At 45.5% G+C, this 25,537-nt stretch overlaps 1 protein-coding gene across 3 annotated transcripts in view; it reads right to left on the reverse strand.

The window, feature by feature from the left end:
- AK4 (adenylate kinase 4) overlaps window positions 1–19,963 on the reverse strand; it is a 74,342-nt gene extending 54,379 nt beyond the window's left edge. The window contains exons 1-3 of one of the 3 annotated variants that reach the window (XM_031968968.1): window positions 19,871–19,963; window positions 19,483–19,606; window positions 17,881–18,155 (exon numbers count right to left, since the gene is read on the reverse strand). In XM_031968968.1, coding sequence (XP_031824828.1) covers window positions 17,881–18,025 — 145 coding nt within the window. In that variant the 5' untranslated portion in view covers window positions 18,026–18,155; window positions 19,483–19,606; window positions 19,871–19,963. Of the gene's footprint in view, window positions 1–17,880; window positions 18,156–18,499; window positions 18,851–19,482 lie in introns of those variants that run through there. The other 2 variants (XM_031968967.1, XM_031968966.1) reach the window with 2 other exon arrangements.
- Window positions 19,964–25,537: the final 5,574 nt, after the last annotated feature.

Genomic DNA, 25,537 nt, shown 5'->3' on the forward strand with positions numbered 1-25,537 from the left:
TCTTTGTCAGGTGCCTTCATCTTCAATACAAACTCCTCCATGTTGTTTTTAAAGTCTTTCACAATCTGAACAACCCTTTCCAGTCTCATGAGACAGAATTCTTCCTTTTCCCATATTCTGTGATCACTGCCTGGCCAATGGACACAACACCAATGGATTGACCCAATGGGACTAAACTAGAATGGCCTCCCAGGCCCTTTCCATCTTTTAACCTAGAATTTGATAACCTCATTATATGACATATGGTATTATGGCTCTCACTGTCATCCCTTCTCAGTCTGTCTGGACTTTGGCCAGTGATCAAGAAGTCAAAGTTCGGAGGGCAAGGATAGCGCAGAATTTCAACAGACAGAAGTGACCTACCACCCAAATCTTCCAGCACCTCCCATTAGAATGCAAGATCTGGGAGAATCCTTTTGTTTTCGTACCTTTATCAAACTCCTAGCACACAGTGGGCACTTAACAAATGGAAACTGAGTGACTGGAGTTCATTTTTCTGTTTATTTTTCTGTCCAAATGTCATTTCCCCCTGGTGGGATGGAAGCTTCTCGAGGGCAGGGTTAATTTCATTTTTGTCTTCCTACCTCAGAACACAGCACAGTTCCTGACAAACACAAGGCACTTAATAGATGACTGCTGATTGATCTGATTGCTTTTCAAATTTGCTCTTCTGTATAAATGTTTCCCTTCAATAAAATGGAAACAGCGTGAGGACAGGGCTGTTTCCCTCTTTTGTCTCCCCAGATAAAACCACAGTGATTTAGCGGCCTTCTCGCTCTGTCCTTGTCCCACTGGTGACTTGTCCCAGAACCGCCATCTTGAAGAAGGGCCCAGGATGGCCAGCCTTCGTTCTCCTGTTCACTTTTCGGACCCCCCCCCTACTAGAATGCCCACCCCCAGGGCAGGGGGCATCTTTCTTTTTGCACCCAGGACCTGGTACACACCAGGTGCTTAATCCACACTAGCTGGCTCAAGGTGATCCACTAAAGGCTCATATGTTAACAGGTTTTTGCCTTTGTTGTTATGGAGCTCGGCACAGTAGCCAGCATGTTAGGGAAATTCAGTAAGTTTTTGAAATGAAATGAATTGAATTGAACTGAGCCCAACAGAGTTTCTAAATGGGTATATCGGCAGTGCCCAAGCCTGGAAAGGTCTGACTAAGCTGGAAAGCCTCTCTCTCGCCCAACGACCAGTTCAGCACTGAGGGGAACATCACTAGCAGGCTACTGATGGGGGGGATTCTGTGGCCATGGCAACGCATGGAACAAAGTGGTTCTCAGTCCTGTACAGCTCTTTTCTGTCAGTCTTTTAAGTGGCAGAGAAGATGAAAAAAATCAAGAAAATGTTGGCACTATCTAAAATCAACATGGTCTGCTTTGTGAGGAGATGAGCGCCCTGTTTCTGGCAGAATACAAGCAAAGACTAGATGATCCCATAGAGATGTGATCAGCACAGAACAGCAGAAAAAGCCTGAACTCTGATCTCAGTGATTTGCATTTTAAATGGCTTTGTTTTTAATTTTTGACCTTTAATACTTGAAAACCCTGAAGAACAGATATGACAGCCCTGCCCTGGACTGCAAGCCTTTGAGGTGAGATGAGAGAGTGGTCCTGTTATTTGTGCTTCTGTGGTGCCTTATGGCTGTCATTAGCCTGGACAAATATCCTTATTCTGGAAACTCAAGGAGCTATGAGGTCGTCCTCATGAACACAGGTGCTCCTCCCTCCACCTAGGAAGACTACCATCTGTGCCTTTCTCTAAATTCCTGAACCCTCTGAGATGCAGGATACAGCCATCACTGCTCCTCCAACCAAAGGACTCCCAGATTGCCAGGACCCAATAAGAATCCTACAGGCTGAAAACAGCCATAAGCTGCCTAAGGGTAGGGATGTCTTGTATTTGTACCTCCTGTGCCTGGCCCAGAGCAGGCACTAAATCAATGCTTGTCCAACCACAGAAAACATCTAGTGGTAGAACCAGTGAGGATATTCTAATAAGAGCTAGCATTTATATACCGCTTTAAGGCTTACAGTAAAGCAACTTACTAATATCTCATTTGATCCTCACAATAACCCTATTATTATTATTGCCATTTTTGTCTACCTACCCCAAGCACACAGCATAGTTTCTGACATATTGAGGTAACTGAGGTAGGCAGAGTTCTCAGGGTCACAATTAGGAAGAGTGGATTTGAACTCAGGGCCTCCTGATTTTAATTTCAAGGCTCATTTAGCTTATAGTGTGAATACATTCTCTCTCTCTCTCTCTCTCTCTCTCTCTCTCTCTCTCTCTCTCTCTCTTTCTCTCATACACACAGTAAGAAATCATTTTATGCCTCCTTTCAGAAATATATATATTTATATAATATATATGCATATATATTATATATATATGTTATATATATATGCATATATTATATATATCACCTGATTATGACTTGAGACAATATTTAAAGATAAGAGAATAGGGATGGATGTGGGTCTAGTCTTATGAATTCATCTCTATGGGAAACGTCAAGCATGGGAAGTCCCCCAAATAATGTCAACTGGCCACTCCTCTGTAACCTACAGGACAAAGAGCAGTTAAGTGACTTGACCTACCTCAGCCAGCCAGTATGTGTCAGACTGACCTGTGTCAGAGGCTGGTCTCTGACTCCAAGACCAACCCAATCAATTCTACCATGATGATTCCCCCCTCCCCCCGCAAGGCTTTAGACATCTAACATCTGTGCTACAGCTGTTTTAAAATGTTTATACGATTTTCCTTCAATATTTTCAGGATCTCTGATTTCCCCAGCTAGATAATTGCTTATACAGCTTACCCAACACCTTCGATATATTATTATTATCATTACTACGAATTACCATAGGATGATGAATATCATCATTGTAATAATTGTGTAGATTTTTAAAAAGATTTCAATTCTATTTTTACAATAAGTTAACAGACCTGGAGAATTGCGATAATTGACTATTGGTTACCCAGAGGGCAAATGTCAGAGAAGGTGGGTTTTCCTGATTGGGAGGCCAGATGCCCATCTCAGCAATTCCATAATGGGAGGCCCAGGTGGGCCAGGGCCCAACTTTCAATGGCTAACCAATTATGAGGCAGGATCATGGATCCCATCCCCTAATAGGCTGCTGAAGGATCTGCTTTCAGTACACTACTGTCCCCATTCTTCATTCGCTATCAGTGGATCCTCCCTTGCTACACACACAGCTCTCTCTGGTGTCCCTGTAAGCTCCCAAACGGCTTCGGACATGGGCCCTATTTGGGCACGAGGCAGCAGTCCCTTTCCCCACCGTAACCCCTATGTCACATGCCGTCTGCAGCACAGCTTCAGTTCTGCCCTTCAGGAGCCGCCCCCTCAGAGATGAATGGGGAGAGATGAAGATGTAGAGGGAGGAGTACCTGTGTTCCCAGAGTATGGATATTTGTCCAGGCTAATTACAGCCATAAATGGCCAACAGAAGCACAAATAGCAGGGTCACTCTCCTGAACTTCCCTATTTCTGCCTCCCTCCAATCAGTCAGATGTCAAGAACCCACTGTCATCTCCCAGTCTCCCCTCTGTCCCCCAAGTCATCTAGCCCCTGGCCACGTCTCCTTTCCATCTCCATCATGTCTCACCTTCTGTTTCTAATTCAGGCCCTCAGCACCCCCACCTAAACTCCCAAAGTGCCTTTTCACTGGCTGCCTTCTTCCAATCTCTCCCCAAGTGGCCAGAGTCACAGCCCTGACGCCCACTGCTGATTATGTCACACCTCTCCATCTCACCCCAATGACTCAGGGCTTGTCACATCCAAAATCAAATACCATTTTGTCTCTAGCTCATCTATATTTAATTGTTTCTACTTTACGAAGCGTACAGTAGCATATGATCTATGTAATTTATAACATATTGAGGTTCCGTGCTCAAAAAGATCAGTGATAAGCGTGCATTATTTATAAAGTTCAGAGACATCTACTCAGCCACACTGCCTCTCGAGGTCCATTATCACTACTTAGAGCTATCACACTGGCTATTCTTATCACCATCAATTTAGGGACAGGTTGACAAGGAAGCAGCAATAATGATTTTGAAAGCTAGAAGGAAAAAATAAAGTAGCCCCACAATAAAAGCCCCTATATGCAGATTACAAGAGAAGTCTCAGATCAAATCCCACCTTCTACAGGTCTCTTTCCCATTGCCTTTCTTTCCCCCAAACTCCTTCCCTCCCTCTGAAATTATCATCTTTTACACTGCAGATATCTTATACACAGGGTACGCTGTGCCCTTCCCCCCAATTAGACTGTAACCTGAAGACAAATGTGTTTTTTTTTTAATATTCCAAAGGTTAGGACAGCACCTGGAACATAGTAGGTTTGTTGACTGAGAAATCATCCAGTATATCTTGAAAAAAAGGAAGTCACAGGGTAATGGATGGAGGGCTGCAGGAGACTTGGACCCTTTGGGAGGTGAGTTTTCTGTGTGAAGTTGAACATCCAATGGGAAGCAGATCTGAAGCGGGATCTCCTGACTCCAATTCCCGCCATCTTTCCCTGCCTCTCACTGAATCAAGCTTAATGATGACATACAGAAATCCTGAAATCAGAATAGCTCCCTTTTCAATGGAGACTTTGGGTTCAACCAGGACTTTCTTTACCTAGTAATGGAGTCGGAGAATGACCCATCTCTTCCCAAAAACTGAATAGAGACACAAGGAAATAAACTGAGAAGCCTTTAGAATAATAACAGTATTATTAAGAATGCTACAAGTGAAAAAGGGTTGGAAGCTTCTAAGCAAACCCAAGAAGTTGGTTTAGATCAGGAATTTTCAAAAAATGATCTCAGGTCTTTGGAGTCTCCAAGAACTATTCAAAGGTTCTTTCAATACCACATGTATCCAAAGCTAGAATTCAGAAAAACGGCAGTAATTGTTGAGAATGTTAAGGAATCCTGAAACCCCGAAGTTTGAGAAGTGCTAGCTTAGGCTAAGTTCCCACCCAGCTCTAACATTCTCCAACTCAAAGATAATGAACTCAATGGACACGGGTCATAAGCTTGACAAAGCGCTAAGACTACAGGCAATGCTGCCCATGAGCCAATAAGCCCACCCTGTGACAGATGAAAAAATCTTTGATTTCTTGATTATCCAGAATTAGATTCTTCATCCCAACTCCTCCAAGGGACGTTTGTTGACCAGATGACCAGATAGCACCTTACTTGGAAACTGAGGACAAAACTGTCCAAATAGAACACCAGCCTCAATGAGACCCCAGGAAGTCACACAAGAGAGAACTTTTGAATTATAATCCTAAAAGACCTTGGCATCCTAAACCTAAAGTTAAGAGAAATCTTTACAGGCCATTGAGTCCAACACTAATTTCTCAAGGGGGAAACCAAGAAATTAAATGATTTGTTCAAGGTCTCAAAGCTAGGACATAGCTAAGGTTCTTCCTGACTCCAAGTCCAAAGTTCAATCTAATTAATGATTTTTGAAAAGCCAAAGCACACAGGATAAGACCAAGGTCCTATCATAGTTATTCTTAAAATTACTTTACTTTTCCTGCCTCTACTATCTAAGCTAACATCCTATGAGACAGACTTTGAGGTCCCATCCACCCTTACTGATCCCATGATGTAAAATGTTGTGGTAACAAACAAAAATCACATGATTATCTCAATACATGCAGAAAAAGATTTTATAACTACAACACTCCCTCCTATTCAGTTACACGAGGAAGCACAGAAATAAATGGAGCTTCTAATTAAAATGGTAAGAATTTTTTCTCTAAAATCATGAATATCCAATATCTGTAATGGGAATAAGCTAGAAGCCTTCTCAATAAGGTCATGGGTAAAGCAAAAATGACCCTCATCACCACTATTATTCAAAATCGGAATAGGCAACAAGGAAATAAAACTATCATTCTTTGCAAATGATTATGTTGGTATACTTAGAGAATTCTAGGGAATCAACTAAAAAATCTAGATGAAATAATTAACAAATTTAGCTAAGTTGCAAGATATAAAATAAACCCACATATATCATCAACATTTCTATATATTACCAACAAAGTCCAGCAGGAAGAGATAGAAAGAGAAATTTCATTCAAAATAACTGGAAATAATATAAACTACTTGGGAGGCTGCCTGGCAAAACAAATTCAGGAACACATAAACATAATACACAGCACTTTTCACACAAATAAAGTGACATCTAAACAAATGGAGAAATTGTAATTGCTCAAACCGATGTAATAAAAATGACAATTCTATCTAAATTAATTTACTTATTCAATGCTATAGCAGTCAAATTACTAAGAAAAATATCTTATAGAGCTAGAAAAGAATCATAACACAATCTGCAAGAACAAAAGATTAATAACAAGAGAATCAATGGAAGAAAACTATGAAGGAAGGTGACTCAGCAGTCCCATATCACAAACTTATGCCCAACAGTTGGGCAATGGCTAAACAAGCTGTAACATATAAATATAATAGAATACTGTTGGATCATAAGAAATAATGAGCAGGATTATTTCAGAAAAACCTGGTAGGACTAATAAGAACTCAATCAAAGTGAAATGAGCAGAACCTGGAGAACACTGTACCCAGTAACAGCAATATTGTGCAATGATCTACTGTCAATGACTTAGCTATTTTCAGCAATACAATGATCTGAAATAATTGTGAAGGACTTATGATAAAAAAAAAAAATACTATGTACCTACAAAGAAAAAAAAAACCGATGGCATATGAAGGATGAAGCATACTTTTACTTTATTATTTCTTTTTTGGTCAATGTTTTCTTTTATAACGTGGCTAATATGAGAATATCATGCACAACTAGTATAATCTATATCACACTGCTTGCTTCTTAAGGTGAGAAGAGTAGAGGATAATTTGGAACTCAAATTTGAAGAAATAAATGTTACAAATTTGTTTACATGTAACTGAGGGAAATTTCTTTAATTAAATGGGAAACAAACAAAAAAAAAGGAAATATTGTGGAAAGCTGTGAGTTCCTTGAAGGTAGAGGCTGACTCATTTAAACTTAGGCTTACCTCTGATTCTTAGCACAGCATTCTGTACATAGTAGCGACAATGATAATAACAATAAAAGGATTGTGACTTGCCTGCTGCTATCTAAGTCCATGAAATAGAAGATGAGAATAAAAATTAAAATGGTGGCTGATGTCTGTGTATCACTCCAGAGTTAGAGACATTGTTGCCTTTGGTTGTCATAACTCTGAGAAGTAAGTATTAACAGGTAACATCCAGCCTCATTTTATGTTTCTAATATACTGCTAACTGAGATATATCGATACAGTGCTTAGTACAATGTCTAGAACATAGTAGGTGCTTAATAAATGCTTATTCCCTCCTAGTTAGGAAACAGGGTCAGAAAAATATCAGCTACTAATAGTTACAAAGGCAGGGTCTACCATAGAAACTGAATCCCAGGATTTTTGACTCTAAATCCACCTTTCCATTAAAACCATGCTGCCCATGTTTACTGAATAACTCTAACACTCACACTCACTCTCTCTCTCTCTCTTTTCTCCATATATATACACACAGGGAGACAGGGAGAGAGGGAGAAAGGAAGGGAAGGAGAAAGGAAGGGAGAGAAGGAGAAAAGGAGAGAGGGAGAAAAGGAGGGAGGGAAGGAGGAAGGGAGGGAGGAAGGATGGAAGGGAAGAAGGAAGAGAGGAAGTGAAGGAAGGAAGGAAGGAAATTCAGAGTTAACAAAGGATCTGAAGGTAGTCTGGTCTAACCTCCATCTCAATAATATTAACAATAACAACAGTTAGCATTTATGTGACTCCTCAAGGTTTGCAAAGCCCTATGATACTTCCAACAATGGTCATCTAGTCTCTGCTGGGAGACCTCCATGGAAGCCCCACATCCTCGGTCCTCTGACTGCCCATTGCATTTTCAAGTATCTATGAAGCGGTGCTCCCTGACATTACACAATCATAGATTCATTTTCCTAGGGCTTTGGAAACCATTTAGTCTAATCCTATTTTACAGATGAGGAAACTGAGATCCAGGGCACCTACGGGACCTGTCCAAGTTCACATAGTAAGCACCAGAGGATGTTCTGCAACCAAGCCTCTACCTCCCTGAGATCAGGGATCTTCCCACTGCCCTATGCTGAATCTCACTACTCTTGAAGTCTACGCTTCTCCCACAAGACAGCCCTTCAGGTATCCAAAGGTGATCAGCACATACTCCCTAAGCCTCCTCTTCTCCAACCATTTCCAGGCCCTTCAACTGATCCCCATAAAGCACATTCTCCATTCTCCCAATCATACATTCTAGCTGGATGCCCTGCCATTTGTCAGTGTGTCGTTCCCACCACTGCCGCAGACCTTAACAGATGGTCTTCCTCAGTCACCGTAGCCAAAAACATCCATCACCTGATGGCCAACCTTCTGGCGCTGGACCTCCCCCCACTCACCGAGGCAGGAACTTGGATGACAAGTCACACAATCTATCAACGAATTCGACCTTGGAGCCCCTCCCTTCTGGACAGACATCCCCGAGCTGAGAGTCTGTTGGCAGAACCCAGGATGATCAAGAGCCCACTGGCAGAAGACCAGGATGACTAGGAGAAGCCAGTGGACAAGACAGATTTGGGGGTAATGCAGAGGTCATAGAACAACTTCGAATAAAACAGATTTTTAAAGAGTGCTCTGTCTACAACTCTTTCTGGCTAAATGACAGCTAGGGAATAAAGGCCAGTTTCTACCATCTAGAGGCGGTATACTGCAGCAAAACTAGGGCCACATTTAGAGTCAGAGGATCACTTGCCATCTTTGAGACCCCTAAGCAAGTCAAAAGATCCTATATTTTTAGATTTGGAAGAACCTTGAAGGATAATCACATTCACGTCCATTCTCATCATTTTACAGAGGAAATGCCCCCTCTGGGACTCAGTTTTCTCATCTTTAAGATGGCAGACTAGATGCCCTGCATGTCCAAATCTATGTTCCAATAATTTCTTCCCTGCCTCTTTTGTTAGGTGATGGAATACAAAGGCAAAATCCCTCCTTCAGCAAGCGTGGGAAATGTGAACTGGTATTTGGAAAATCAAATGGCAGGACACGGGTGCTCCACTTCACCCTCCAGAAACTACCCAATCAATACTGAGGGTGGCCCATCCTTGATTTCTCTCCTCCAGGTTGGATTTGATATCATTTGGTTCTTAAACCATCTACAAAGTGTGTCGTGACCACAGAATTATGGACAAGGAAATGGAGGGGATGAGGATGCCAAAGCTGGACTTGTGAAGACTCTGGCCAAATCATCTCCCCTCCGCCTGCCTCAGTTTCCTCATCTGTAAAATATGGAGGCTAGGCTCAACTGTCTTTAAGGTTCCTTCCAGTGCTGAATTCCATGATTTATGAGGCTATTGCTTTATTTAAAGCCTTCTATAATGTGTGAGCCAAAATCTCATCGATGGATGTCCAGGTAACAGGACCCAAAGACTGTTTCCCTAATCAACAAGCATTTATTTAGTGCCTGAAATATTATTAGAGATACAAAGACAAGAATGAATTCGTTCCAGCTTGTATTCTACTTGGGAAAAGCAAAATAAAAACTATTGCTAAATCTTATAGCTAAGAATATATCAAATATATATGAAATAAATACAAGATACTTTATGGGAAAGGGGCAATCAGCAGGCATTTTTTTAAGCACTTATTGCATTACAGGCCTGCGCTAAGAACAAGCGGATGCAAAACAAAAGGCAAACGGCATCTTCAATCAGGAGGGGTGTCAGGTCAAATACAGAACCAATATAGATCTAAGAGCTGGAATATCACCTGAGTTTAATAGAAGCCTAACAGCGTGTTCCTTTTGAAGGCTGAATTGAAAAGCCTAGCAGGGTGCAGCGGTAGCATTTCCCAGTGCCACAGATGAAAGCAGGTATTAGAAGCTCAGGAAGGGAACGTTTCTTTGGCGCTGGCCTGAGGGAGGGTTCAAATGTCAGGATAAAAGGACTAAGTAGAAAGTCCTGAGATCCATGTCTCCCTGTGGCTGTGACTGGCCCAGATGGCAAATCCAATAGCGTCAATCAGTCACCCAAACAAGCATTTAGTAAGCATTTACTTTGGCTGGAGGAGACAAAGAGTTTGTAAACTGTTTGAGTAGCAGGGTGGCCATAACAATGGCAAGGCCTTCAAGATGGCGACTTGGAGGCTTTGGAGGAGAGGTTTGCAATAGAAAGGAACCAGAAGACTTCTTGGTTCAGCCCCACAGGTGACTGACTCTCTAAAACTTTGGAGAAGACATCCAGGCTTCCCAGAAGGTTCCTTATGTGAAAAATCAGGCCCTTCCTGGCTCTAGATTTCTGATTTTCTCCACCAAAGGACTCTTAATGAGCTAGATGACCACTCAGTGACTCTAATGCTGAAAGGTCACCTTCTCAGCTGAACTGACTAGATGGCCACTCTGAGACCCTGGGATGCCGTGCCTTTGGTCCCCACAGGAAGTGGTCTGGAGCGTCCTCTAGGCTGGACAGGCTCAATTCTGTCTTTGCATCTCCCACCAGATAAAGCCCACAGATCGGGTTTATAGGACTCAGAAACTCCATTCACCTAGCCATCAAAAACTCTTTTTTATATTTATATCTATCTACATACATACATATATATACATACATATACATATATATATATATATATATATTAACATAACACTAGCTGGGGCACCCCAGCGGTCACTCACCTCCAGTCTGGGTTCAAACTTACTCGCAGACAAGGCTAGGTTCGCATCCCCACCCAGTGGGCCCCCATAACGCTTGATGACTTCAAGAGAGCCCAGGTCCCTCCTCAAGCCTAAGATCAGCCTTTTTCCTGGACTCAAAGATGGGGTTTAGAATGAAGTATTATTTCTCCCAGGACAAGGACAATAAAGTTAATCCAAGATCCAAAGAGTAGAAATTGGCTTCCCTGTCCCAATGCACCTCCCCAGTCTAGAACACTCACCCAGTATCGCATGGAGCCTCCACAATGGCTGAGAATGCTCTGTCTCAGCTCCAACCACAGCCTCTGCAGGCTTCTCCCGGGCCACTGGGCCCTTTCCTCCTCAGCCAACCCCCTCCTCCTTCTCTGTATATTTAATCCCCAGCATCTAGCACAGTGCCGGACACATAGCAATACAGATTCATATTGTCTTACTAAATGCTTCTTGCTTGATTCTGCAGGCTAACCCTTCCCAGCTTTATTAGAACATGTCCCTCACCGTCCTGATTAAGACCCAAGCCAAGTTGTCGATATCCTTCCTTAATAGAGACGTTAAAAATTTGATAAGACCTTTAAAATCACTCCCTTTCTGCGGCCAGTCTTCCCAAGTTGCTTTTAAAGTGGCTACAAACAATTAAACAACACTAAAGTACCACCTCACACCTCTCAGATGGCTGAGATGACAGGAAAAAAATGCTAAATGTTGGAGGGGATGTGGGAAAACTGAGACACTAATGCTTTGTTGGGGGAATCACGAATTGATCTAGCTATTCTGGTGAGCAATTTGGAACTACGCCCAAAGGGCTATCAAATTGTGCATCCCCTTTAATCCAGAAGTGTCTCTACTGGATCTGTATCCCAAAGAGAATATAAAAAAGGGGAAAGGGCCCACATGTGCAAAAACATGTTTGTAGCAGCCTCTTGTGTAGTGGCAAGGAACTGAAAATCATTGGGATGTCCATCAGTTAGGGAATGGCTGAATATGTTATGGCGTATAGAAAGGAATATTATTCTTCTATAAGAAATGATCAGCAGACTGAGTTCAGAAAAACCTGAAAAGGCTTACATGGACTGACACTGAATGGAGTGAGGAGAACCAGGAGAACAATGTATACGGTAACAGGAACATGGCGTGATGACCAACTATGACAGATTTAGCTCTTCTCAGAATACAGTGATTCAAGATAATTCCAGTTGACTTGGAATGGAAAATGCCATCCTCATTTACAGAGGGAACTATGGAAACTGAATACAATCAAAGCATAATTTTTCACCATTTTTGTTGTTTTTCTTCCTTTTTGTTTTGATTTTTCTTTTATAACATGACTAAAAAGGAAATATGTTTAGTGTGTGTGTGTGTGTGTGTGTGTGTACAAAACCTTCATTAAAGTGCTTGCTGTCTTGGGGAAGAGGAAGGGAAAGGAGAGAGGGGAAAAAAAAAAACTAAAGATCAAAATTTGCAAAAGTGAATGTAGAGTCATTATTAATCAGAGAAATGCAAATTAAGACAACTCTAAGATACCACTACACACCTGTCAGATTGTCTAAGATGACAGGAAAAAATAATGATGATTGTTGGAGGGGATGTGGGAAAACTGGGACATTGATGCATTGTTGGTGGAGTTGTGAACGAATCCAACCATTTTGGAGAGTAGTTTGGAACTATGCTCAAAAAGTTATCAAACTGTGCATACCCTTTGATCCAGCAGTGTTACTACTGGGATTATATCCCAAAGAGATTATAAAGAAGGGAAAGGGACCTGTATGTGCACGAATGTTTGTGGCAGCCCTTTTTGTAGTGGCTAGAAACTGGAAACTGAATGGATGTCCATCAGTTGGAGAATGGCTGAATAAATTGTGGTATATGAAAATTATGGAATATTACTGTTCTGTAAGAAATGACCAACAGGATGATTTCAGAAAGGCCTGGAGAGACTTACACGAACTGATGCTGAGTGAAATGAGCAGGACCAGGAGATCATTATATACTTCAACAACAATACTAGATGATGACCAGTTCTGATGGATCAGGCCATCCTCAGCAACGAGATCAACCAAATCATTTCTAATGGAGCAGTAATGAACTGAACTAGCTATGCCCAGAAAAAGAACTCTGGGAGATGACTAAAAACCATTACATTAAATTCCCAATCCCTATATTTATGCACACATGCATTTTTGATTTCCTTCACAAGCTAATTGTACAATAATTCAGAGTCTGATTCTTTTTGTACAGCAAAATAATGTTTTGGTCATGTATACTTATTGTGTATCTAAGTTATATTTTAATATATTTAACATCTACTGGTCATCCTGCCATTTAGGGGAGGGGGTGGGGGGGTAAGAGGTGAAAAATTGGAACAAGAGGTTTGGCAATTGTTAATGCTGTAAAGTTACCCATGTATATATCCTGTAAATAAAAGGCTATTAAATTAAAAAAAAAAAAAAAAAAAAAGTGAATGTAGAAAACTATATAGGAAATTGGAAAAAATAAAATACTATTAAGTGAATTAAAAAGTGGTTGCAACCATAGCTAAAGTGGAAATTTACTTTGCATGACTATATATATATTTGTAATGCCATTTGTTTTACTTGCCTTACAGGGACAGGGGAAGAATTGGGAACTAAGAAAAAAAAATGTGTAAGTCTATGGTTTATATAAATCCACACAATAAAGTAGTTCCAAAATGTGTTGGAGACCATCCCTTCAGGTCCATTTTTGGTTGCCAGCCTTTTCCGATGGCCCCAATGAGAAGGGACCATTCAAAGAGATCTCAAAGTGCTCTTTATAACTCTTCTAAGTATTTATTTTTTTTGTCTCTCCACTATATACTAATATCATGAATAATAATAATGAAAACAGCTACATTTAACTAATGCTTTAAGACTTGCAATAAGCCAACAAGCATCTAACCAAGCGCTTGTTCCCAATCAGCTCCTCTCCCAAGCCCTAGAAGCACAAAACACATTAACCTACTTGGCTCTTACCTGTGAAGCAGGTACTATAATTCTCCCTGTTTACACATGAGGACATGTAGGTTCAGAGGTAAAATCAGCTGCCCAAAGTTACCCCTGGAGGGAGTGGCAACGGTGGAGTTAAATTCTGGACCTCAAATTCTAAATCCAGGTTTCCTTTCATTATACTATGCTAACTGGCTCCTTACAGAGAGAGGCTCATCGAGACTTTCCGGGCCCAACTTTGTCAATGATATTGTACATCTGTGAGTACGTCAATTCCCTATCTTAAAGCATTAATTTTCTCTTCTGAATTACAGGGGTTTGAGGCTATATATCTATTATTACCACCCCAACTTCTTCCCTGAGTCTCGTAACCTGTCCAAAAGAAAACTGGAGAAGCTCTTTTGGGGGATGTTTGGGGAGATTTCTGCTGGGAATGGGTTGGACTGGATTGTTTCTAAAGTCTCCTCCACTCTGTAATCCTTAAGAGTGCTGTTTGTCAAAACATCCTAATGAGCAATGGGCCAAACTCACTAATGAAATAAAAGAGGTACCAAAAAGCTTAACAACAATCCCTCTGATCCAAGCACTCATGGACAGAAAAACATAGAGGAGGTTCCAGCTATTGGTCTCTGATACATTAAACCTAGGACAAACCTCAGTTATTCTTAAGGTATCCATCATTATAAAGGTGATTCCTCAATACCCTTTAGAGAATACAGGGCTGAGTTCAGGGGCGCTCACAAATTTATACCCAATGGGTCATGAAAAGACTTTCTGAGTCTCCTCTATCTGTAAGACTAACCAGCTACTGATGTTTAATATTTGCAAACTGAGAGACAATTTGTGGTGAGTACTAGACCAGGATTCAGGAAGAATACTTACTTTAACCCTAGCCAAGTTACTTTACTAACCCGAGCCTCAATTATCCTCACCTGTGAAATGGAAGTAATAGCATCTCATTCACAAGATTGTTTTGAAGAGTCAGTGAAATAATTTAAGTAAAGCACTTTACAAGCCTTTTAAGTGCTACAGAAACATAAGCTTCTAAGGCTCTCATAATTCCTTCCACTCGTCTAAAGGGCAGGAGCTATTTCATTTTTTGTCTGCATTGCCAAGGCCTAGAATAGTGCCAGGCACATCATTAGTATCACAGATTTAAAGTTTGGGAAGTCATGTGGTTTAATTCCCCTCAATTTGACACATAAGGAAACTGAGGCAGGAAGTTTCAATAACTTATTCAGACAGTTAATAAGTATCTGAGGCAGGATTTGAATCCAAGGCCAGCACAATATCCACTCATCCATGTGCCTCCCAAGGGAAGTACTCAATAAATGCTTAATGACCGGGAAAAGAACATAAGCTCCCTGAAGCCAAATTTGTTTTACTTTTGTCTTTGAACCTCAGGTTCTAGCAGTCAGTCAGTGATTATTTATTAAGCACCTACTATATGCCAAGTCCTGTGCTAATTGGCTGTTAGGTTCGTAGGAGATACTTAGTAAGCTTAATGAGACCCTTGGCAAGAGCCAGAAAGGAGGTATTTTGCTTCTAATTTCCCAAGAGCAAAGAAAACAACCAATAGACAGAAAAGTAAATAGGCTGTTTTCTTGTTTGCAATAAGCAACTCTGCTTGACTTGTTCTGATTAAGGAGGAAGAGTTAGAAAAAAACAGCCCAGAGCCCCCACAGCTTCCAAATAAGTAAATGCCTCTGGGAATCAACTCCTGACCCTTCCTTCTTTTTGTCTTCTTTCGAATGCAAAACAAAAATGATCAGATATCAGCCTTAGGTTTTCTTCCATCAGAGAAAAAACCCTGAAATCCTTGACATCTGCCTTCATTTCCTATTCTGGTGAAAAAGCACGGAATAAAACGCTGCAATAGCGAAAGGGAGGTATAGGAAAGAAAAGAATTAGAAAGAGATGGAAGCAAAATCCCAAGGAAGGGCTGAACAACATCCATCTTCCTCCCCAATGCTATTACCTCTCCCACTCACAGCCCCATAATGAGAGAGGCTACAACCCCCTGACAAGCAGCAGGCTAACCTGTACAAAAGGCTTCCTGCCGGAGGAAATTCAGGCAGGGGTGGCGGAGTTGAGACATTGCCATAACGCACGCCAACCCCCCACCCTGCTGGCCTTCCCATTATTACAGATGAAACCTGAACAAACTTCCATCCCTCAGGCTTAGAAATCAGTAAATTCACTCCTCCAGTTCTAATACCTAGTGAAAAAAAATCATGCCAGACTCAGCATGGAGGGAAGTCATTTGCACATGGAATACATTTCTTTGCTTTTGCTTTTTCCTAAAGCCAGCTCGTTTTATAAACATTGCCCACAACACAAAATCGGAGACCAAGCTCGATGGATTCTGCTTCTCCCTTTTGTGCTTGGAAAAGTGAGCAGAGATTCCATGCTTCATTTGAGGGGGTACAAAAAAAATGGCAGATGTCTAGCTTGGGAACCCATCCTGCTTCCACTAAGTCATTCAATCTTCCTCTCTCTACTCCCAACTCATTACCTTCTACCTCTCCCATCCCCAAACAAAACACTAAAATGAAACTCCCCAGCCATTATTTGCAGCCAGGGTGGTACAGTGGAAAGGTTGCTGACGCTGGGACTATGGCCTCTGAGATCCTTTCCAGTTCTAGATCTATCATGTGTTCCCATATTACTTAGGAACTAGGGTTTCCCAGGTGGGGCACATGTCACCAAGAACCCCACAGGGCCTGCGGCCCCCTGAAGAAAGGCTGCATTGAGCAAAGCAAGACTAAAAGCTCCCTGTTGGTCCCAGTGTTTCCCATCATTCCACCCCAGCACTCAAGAAGTAATTCCCCTGGGAGATGTAATGAATGGGTTCAGCCTTTTAAAAAACCAACCCTAAGTTTAGAACTTTCCATAATTTCTTTCTTTAAACCTTAGAGGAAACATCGAACAAAAAGGCCTTTCAGAAAAAGAGGACTGGAAAGAGTTAAGTTGGAGAGGAGAGAGCCACAGCGTGCTCCCTGCCTGTGTTCCAACACAGCCCGGCTAAGGAGGGCATCTTCTCCCCTCAGACGGCGGGGCCTCCTCCCTGGGCAAACCAGCTGTGCGCTGTGGCTCCGAGACTCAGGAGTTTCAAGAGTAGCCCCTCCATTTCATGGAGGCAGAAACTGAGGCTCAAATGATCCCTGCATAACGGTTGCTGACCGACTGCTAAAACTGGCGCAAATTCAGTTAGGAACCAAGTTTTCTTTCCCAGTGACTGCACTGACCCCTGATGGAGCCCCAGTGATGGAGGCCCCAGTGATGGAGGCCCCAGTGATGGAGCCCCAGTGATGGAGGCCCCAGTGATGGAGGCCCCAGTGATGGAGGCCCCAGTGATGGAGCCCCAGTGATGGAGGCCCCAGTGATGGAGGCCCCAGACCACAGTCATTTCTAGGCCCTCCTAGTTGCCTGGGCCCTTCGAGGGTGAGTGACTGACACGGTCACACCGCCAGTGCGCGTTAGAGGCAGGAGGTCAATTTATAACTTCCCAGCCTGGGGTTCGGGAGAGTGGGAGTCCTTGTAAAACCCGGAGGAAAACGGAGCTTCTGACGAGGGTGAAGGCAGCGTTTCTGGGCCGGCGCCAGCGCCAGCTCGCTGCCTCTTTTCTGAGGTCAGAGAAAAACCCTCCGCTGACTTCTGTGGGTTTTTCCAGGAGGGGCAGGATTAGCCTCCGGGCTGGACAGAGGCGCTCTCCCCCCCCCCCCCCCCCCCACCTCCCTCAAAGGGGAATGGAAAAAGATATCCAGCTGGAGGTTTCCATCCCAGCAAAAGTGCTCTCCGCACCCCCCCCCACCCTCGCCTCCAGCAGCCCCCCAGGGACTCCTTCCCCTCCCACCCCCGGACTCCAGCAGCTCCCCAGGGCCTCCTCCCCGTTTTCCCAGCGCCAAGTGGGACACGGTTAATCCGCAGCCCTGCCCGCCTCGGTAGACTGGCCGCTGGTTGGTTACATGCGCCCCGGCACGTAGAAAAGGAAGGAAGGAGGCGGGAGGGGAGCGGAGGGCTAGCAATGCTAAGGGTCATTTTCCCTTTCAATCACGCGCGCGCGCGCACAGACACGTACACACACACACACACACACACACATATACACACACACACAAACACACACACGCGCGCGCACACACGCACGCACACCCGCTCCAGCTCCCTCCCTACTCACCCGTGTCTGTCTTGATGTTCTCCCGTAAGAAGTGGCCGCTGGAGAGATGCTGGAGCCCAAAGCTTTCGGCGATCCTCTGGCACACGGTCCCTTTGCCGGAGCCCGGGGGACCCAGGATGACGGCCCGAAGGAGTTTGGAAGCCATCGCCTCTCGGGGAGGGGGCGAAAGGGGAGGCGACGGCCGCGCGCGAGCCGGGACGGATGGAAAAGCCCAGAACTCTTCTCTTCCCTTCCCCGCCCCCGTCCCCCTCCGATGACCGGCGGCGCCGCTAGCCCTGCCAAGAGAGAAGAGGACTTGAAGCCCACTCCCCGACCCCTAGCCCGCGGCCGCTGCCCCCGGCCGTCCGCAACGCCGCACGCCACGCCGCCCAGTCCGGCTTGATTTTATCCCCTGCCCTCCCCCCCCTCCCTTATCCTGCGCCGGGGTGGGTGGGAGGGAGAGCTGAGCCCCGCCGGGTCAAAGGGCAATTATTTAAGCCAGCCCTCTGCTCCCACCCCCTACACTCCAGGAGTGAGGGATCCGCGTTTGGGGATCTGAGCGCCAAGTCCCAAGCCCCCGGAGGGATGCACCCAGGAGCCCTGCCCCGGGCCAGGCAGCCAGCCCGGCCGCCCCACGCACCCCTCCGTTCCCCTTCGGTTCTCTCGCTCTGCCTCCGGCCGTCTAGCCCGGTGTGTGCATGTAGGGTGTGGGGGGTGTCCCTCTGCTCTTCCCACCCAGTTCTCGCACGTGGGCAGCTTTAAGTAAGCGGCGCCTCCCGGAGCACTCCCGTGGCCCCTCCCCGCCGCTGTGCCCGCCTGCTGCCAAGACCGCTGCCCACCGGCCGTGGGAACTCGCCCGAGAGCCGGATCTCCGGAGGCGGCGGCGGCGGCGGGTAGGCGGGAGGGGGGCGGCGCTCCCACCTCCAGGCAGTGATTGATCCGGGACACTAGTCGGCCCGCCGGCCCCTCTCCAGATAAGGGGGAGAGGGAGAGGGCGGAGCCCCAACTCAGACGGGGGGATGAGGATGGGGCGAGAGGGAATGAGGTTAAAAAAAAAAAACAAAACAGCCTTAGGAAAACACCTCGGTGAGGGCGGTGAGCAAGTGCAGTCAGTGCGGCAGCGGCGTCCCCGGCCTCCCGGAGCCTCCGGCCCAAGCGGGGCCCAAGCATCCCCCCCCCCCCCCCCGGCCTGCTGAAACGGCCCCTCGATCTGGTCACAGATCTAGGGCTTGGAAGGGACGAATCTCTCATTTTACAGACGAGGAAACTGAGGCTCTGAGATGCTCAGTAATAGGCTCCCGGCCCCAAAGGTAGCAAGCGTGAGAGGCAAGCCTCGAACCCGTTTCCAGACTCGCAAATCCACCCCAGCAATCCTTAAAACAAACTAAGCTTGGCGGATTTCGTCGTTTCCCCGCCCCCCCCCCCCCCGCCCCCGTCTGGCTTCCCCCCCCCTTGCCCCTCCTCTTTACTCCCACCTGGTTTTGTCAGTTTCATTCCTTTCCTCCCTCATCATCCCCCCCTCCCCGCCTCTAAGCCAAAATCTTTGGTCACCCTCATCCCGAGCCAGGAGTCCGGGGCAGTATCGTTCCCGCCCCCCCGCTGGGCCCCCAAATCCCTCCTCACCTTAACCCCAGGGCCAGGTAGCGGGGTTCGAGCCTGTTGCGGTGCCAGGGCAGGCTGGCAGAGAAGTGAACTGACGCGGCCCCTTTCTGCCGCACCTTCAGCCCCACGGCTGTGGGACACACCCCTATAGGGTAAGGAGCGAGAGAGGGAGGGGAAACTTTTCTGTCTCGTTCCTGCCCCAGAACCCCCATATCCCGGCTCCCCGCCCCTACCTCGGCCCGGGGGGCCCCCTCCACCTTCCCTACGTTCCCCGCCACCACTCCGGGCCCAGGCCTGACTTCCCAGCCCACAACCTGGGGCTCCCCCAGGCCTAGTCCCTAAGCAACCCCCGGGCCATCCCTCGCCCTCGCCCGGCTAGAACCCTGCCCCAAGTCATGGGAGCCACCACCAGTGGTGTGGAGCTGGGGGGAGGCAGGATCTGGATCTTGCTGCCAGGGCTGCAGTGGAGGGAGCCGCGTTCCTAGAATGAGCCCCCAGCTGGAACTCGGAGCCCCGAGGCCCTTAGAAACATTGTTGCACGCGGCAGCCGGGTTCTAGAGCACAAGGCGCGGGACGCCGTGGGATGATGGGTCCTCGGGCCTGAATCTTGCCGGGGGGCGGGCGCCTTTGAGCCTCACCGCAAAGGAGTCCCCGGTTTCTCTGAGAAACTGAGTTTCGAAAATCGCCCGCCCAACTCGAAATGAACTCGTGGCCCCGGAGGCCGGCTGCAGCCCGCAGGCCCCTTCCAGGCCTGGCCCTTTAAAGGGCTGCGTCCGGGGATGGCTCGGAACACGCCTAAGCCAAGGGGAGCCGATGCTGGAGCTGGAGCCGCTCCGGCCGCGGCCGCCAGCGCAGCTGCAGCCCAGCAGCGCTCTAAGACATCCCCGGGCGGGGAGCGCTGACCCCGGGGCCTCGGCCCGCTTGCCGCCCCAGCCCACCGCCCCCGGGAGGTCAGGGTCCCCTGGGCGCCTCCGCCCACCCCGGGCTGGACGGTCCGGCCGATGCCGCGCAGCCTCCTCCGCGCGCTCCCCTCGGCTTCCCTTCTCTCCTGCTTGTTCCAGAACCCGACTGGCCACCCCAGGGTGCTGGAAGCAGGGAGACAGCAGAACGAGACGAGTCTGAGGAAAAGAGGGCCCTGTACGCGCCACCCGCAGGTCCGGCCCCGCGCCCCGGCCGGCGCATTTGGACTCGCAGCTACTGAATAGAGCGCCAGGCCTGCAATCTGGAAAATAGGACTTCAAAGCCAGCCTCAGACACCTAATAGGTGTTATGATCTTGGACAAGACACTTCAACGGTTTGTCTCAATTTCCCCATCTGCAAAATGGGCCGGGGAAGGGAATGGCAAACCCGTCCATCTCCGCCAGGAAAACGCCAAATGGATTCACAAAGTAAGACGCAATTAAATAAGTTGCCTTTGGAAGGGGAAAATACCTCTTTATTTCAGGATAATTATTTCGCTTTGTAATCCCAGGTGCTTTATTTTGTATGTTTTAAAACATGATTCTGAGAAGGGGGCCCTCGCCAGACACACACAGTGATCTTTAACTCAAAAGAGGTAAGCAACCAATGGCTCTTGGAGAACTTGGAGCAGAGGAAGGATCCCACGGAACCAAGCAGCTGCTGAATGCAGCACAGGCCAGACCACTGTTTGATGCTAGGGAAGCTACAAAATTGAGATAATTCCCAGCATTCATCTCTCCTGTTAAATATATTTAAATGTTATTCAAATAGATGACCTCAACCCTCTCCTATCTCCTGTTAAATGTATTTAAATGTTAATCAAACATATGACCTCAAATCCCCCCTCCCACCCAAAAAAGGCAGCTGCTATTATGTTTTACAGACTCACATTATAGACTCACAACCACCTCTGGGAAGTATATACATTATCCCCATTTTACAGATGAAGCAACAGAAGTTGGGGTGAAGTATCTTGCTCCAGATCACCTGTTAGTAAGTATCTGGGGCAGGATTTCAGCAGAGACGGTGTCATCACACCCAATGACTGAGAGGTGCTGGATCTTCCATTAGGGAGAGAATTGCACTGCAACAAATGGTACTTTGGGCCTAGATATGGGAAAATCAATCCAGGAGCATTTACTAATCCATTATCACGGGCGGGGCACTGAGCTCCTCCTGGAGATACCAGTACCGATAACAAGCAAACAAATAACCCAAACCCCTGCTTTCAAGAAGCTTCACTAGAGCCCTTTCATCCCAGTACTGAATCAAGCTAGGCCCGAGGAGTTCAGAAAGAAGAATCAGGCTGGCTCAGCCTTCAGAGCACTTTCAGGGCTTGCGAATGGAAGATGCTCCCAAGTTAATCCAATCTGTCTATGTAGCCAGGACTGGTTTCAGTGGGATTTTAAGGGAAGTAAGAACAGATCTCTCAGGATCTCTTGCCTCCACCTTGCTCCAAGGGAAACAGCTGATGGAGCCAATGATAGGCTGGAGATGGGTTCTTAAGGCTTTAAAGGTCAGATAGAGGAGTTTGTATTTACCCCAGAGGTAAAAACCAGTAAGGCCTTTCAGTTACTGTCTTCAGAATCATTAAACTTAAGCAAAACAACAGGTAAATCTTTCTTAGAAATGTTCAATGATTTCCCACTGGGACACAGAGATGGCACTGGCTTCTTGACAACTATGCCCAAGAAGCTCCAGTTCTCCCAAGCTTGGAAAGATTTCAAGACTTGGGTTCAGTGCCTCCCAGAGCCAAGACCAGAAGAGCTTCCAACCTAAACAGGAGGGTGAGATCTGGATGCAAACTGCGCCATCCAAAGAAGCTTGCCATTATGGTACGAGTGCTGCTGTGCTGTATGTCAACGGCTCCCTAGCTGTTCATCTGTCACAATATTTATAATAAATAACCTGAGAGGAAGGAGACACTGTGGTATGGGGAAAGAACCTGGGCTACTGAGCCAGAAGGCTTGGATTCAGATTCTCCTGTGTGCCCTTAAACAAGTCCCCTCCCCAAGACTGTTCCCTGACCTGTATAATAAGGAGATTGCGCTGATGACTCCTAAAATATTCCTAGGTATTAGTGTTCTATCCCCAAAGCCCCATTTTGCCTTTCTCTACTTTATTATACAATCATCTCACACAAACTCCATTTTCTATTCCATTGGTGTGCACTGACTGAGGATTATCTATATACTTTTTTGTGTAAATATCCTGTGAGGCTCTTCCCCTCCCAATGAGCCTAAAGGTCCTTGAGGACAGGCATTATTCATTTAATTTGTCTTTGTAAATCTAGCACCTAACTCGGTGTCTGGCACAAAATGAACAATAAATGCTTATCGATCGACGGTCTTGAATATGTTTTTCAATTTACTTGGGTTTGTTTTGTTCCCTTCAGTAGAATATAAGCTATAGACCTTGGCTCAAGCTGTGTTGGAACTATGGGTACTTAATAAATGCTTGGTGAACGTACTTGGTTGGAAGGAATCGGTTGCTATAAAAACAGGTGGTCGGGGAAGCTTCTTGAGAAAAGTGTTTAAAATGGAGTTGAAGGGCAGGAATTCAGAAGGCAAGTAATGAAAGAAGAGAAAAAAATGATCATTGAATTATACTTTGGAGATCAACTAATGGCTGCCTTCAAATCTAACCCCTGATAGTATAAAACTCTTTGGGAGGAGGAGGAAGAAGACATGAGGGCGATCAGGAAGGCTGTTTATATGCATGTGTGTCTTCATGTATCTGTGTCGTATACGTGTGTGTGTGTATATATTTATTTGTACACACACACACACACAATATATACAAAAAATACACACACACACGTGTGTAAATGTGAAGAATTGATGGTATCCTGTGCCCCATCTTTGCAGAAGTGAGGGAGTAGGAGTGTGGCTCTCCCACAATGGCAGTTTTTTAATTGTCAGTTCTTCTAACTTTTCTCTGTCTTTTTTTATTTGGATAATGAGATAAGAAGGAGCAATCCTTCGGGCCTTCACATTTGTCCCTCTTGGTGGGTGACACAGAATCCTTGCCGGGTGCCAATCCAATATGTGGAGCTTCAGAAGATTATTTCCTGCCAGGCCTAAGTGAGGGGCCGATCCTGGGTGATGATGAAAAGCTCTTCCAAATGACTGGAGTGTGAAGAATTGCTGAGCTGGGACCAAATTCAAATACTGAGGGACTACTAGTTGGGGGGGATCAATCTCTTTTACCACCTGCAAATGGGCAAAGAGCTGCTCTGAGATGAAGCATTGGGGGGGGGGGGGGGGGGGGGGGGGGGGGGGCGGGGGGGGGGGGGGGGGGGGGGTGGAGTGAAGGGTTAGAGAGCTGGATTTTCTCATCCAGCCACCATTTCAGTGGGAGCACACGGCATTATTTTTAGTGTTTTTCTTCTCTGATCTTGGTTAAAAGAAATATTCAGGGATAGAATTGTCCAGGGAGCAACCTTGTGAATTTGGGAGATTTTATGGATCCATCTAGAGGTCAACATTCAATAAGCATTCATTAAGCACCTAATGTGTCTAAATGCTGGGGATACAGAGGCCAAAAGGTAGACCCTGTAGTCAAGGAGATCACACTCTAATGGGGGAAGACAATCCATAAAAAGAAAACGTAAGATGGGGTGAGTTCCTAGCCTGGGATCATGATTAAGTACAACTTCTCTTGTGGGAAATGATGAGATGACTGCCCTGGGCACCTACCTTAAATGAAAGCTATAAAACGAGCTCTTGAAAATCCACCTGCTACCCTCTCCAACTAAAGGGAGAAATCACCACCATTGGAGTCAGAATCTATTGGAACTCACTGATGACAGACAAATACTTCTAGATACGTGAAGAAAGGCACTGGAAAAAATTTGGTTGCTTTTTGTGATCGAGCAGTCTCTGGGAGGTTTTAGATCCTCACAGCCTGGCAGAAAACCATACCTAAGGGGAACTTTGTGAGCGCTTCCCACAGGGAGAAAAGGACTTCAAGGATCGGGAGTTTCAAGCTCCTCTTTGCCATAAAAGTTCTCAAAATGTGTACCTCATGACCATTGTACCTTAAGTTCCCACTGTCTCTGGGAATCATATATACGAGGTAAGACTGGACCTTCAATGTTGGAGAAATGTTTGTGTGACTACGGTTTTTTCTCTACATGCTACTCATAAATGCCCTTTCTAAAAGTTAATGGAGTTCAACTGATTCTGATTGATAATAAACAGACACTAGTATGGGTTCAGAGCTAAAAAATGTGAGAAGCCACATCCCCTCAGGATCCCCTGAGGGGAGCAATGGTCAGCTGCCCTCTGGGGACAGCATTAAGGTGCTACATTTATTGTAAGGAATGGCTTTCTGGAAAGAGGAGGGAAGGGGATTATTACTAATAGAAAAAATAATAATGTAAAAAGAAAGAGAAAATTGAAACAAAAGAAATGGATTTTTAAAAAATTATACCAATCACCACACTAAAGATATTCCCCCTATAAGATATGGTTGTCTTGCTTCCCCCATCCCCAGTCCTTTGCCTATTTACAGCATTCTATTAATGCTTCTCATCAAGTTCCTCCAACCAGTATTTTAGGTAAAAGGGGTTTCTGGCTTTGGCTGCTGCCTGTTATCCAGTTATTTTTACTCATGTATTCTTTGTGATTTCATTTGGAGTTTTCTTGGCAGAAATACTGAAATGGTTCTCATTTTACAGATAAGGAAACTGAGGCAAACGGAGTTACATGACTTGCCCAAGGTCACACATCTGGTATCAAATTTCAACTCAGACCTTGCTGATTCTAGACCTGGTACTCTATCCATGGTGCCAGCTAACTGCACCATCATAAACTGCTAATGTTTAACGGGAAGGATCCCACACAAAAGTGAAGGTAGTTGTGAGACAGAAAGGCACATGAGTCCCTGGAGCCAGTAAAACTAATGAGGGTAGAACCCAGATCTTCTTAGTTCAGGAAGCTAGCAGAAAGTGATATAATCCAGAGAAATTCTGATTTTTACACTTAAACTGCTCCCAGAGGCTGGCAAGGAGGAGCCCTGATTGTCTTGATCTTTTGTTCTTAATCTGATTTTTCTATTTTTTTAAGCTCTTTTTGGCAGTCCCATACCCTAGGTTGAAGCCTCTGGTGGAAT

Source organism: Sarcophilus harrisii, chromosome 4, assembly GCF_902635505.1.
Source record: "Sarcophilus harrisii chromosome 4, mSarHar1.11, whole genome shotgun sequence".
Lineage (NCBI taxonomy): Eukaryota > Metazoa > Chordata > Mammalia > Dasyuromorphia > Dasyuridae > Sarcophilus > Sarcophilus harrisii.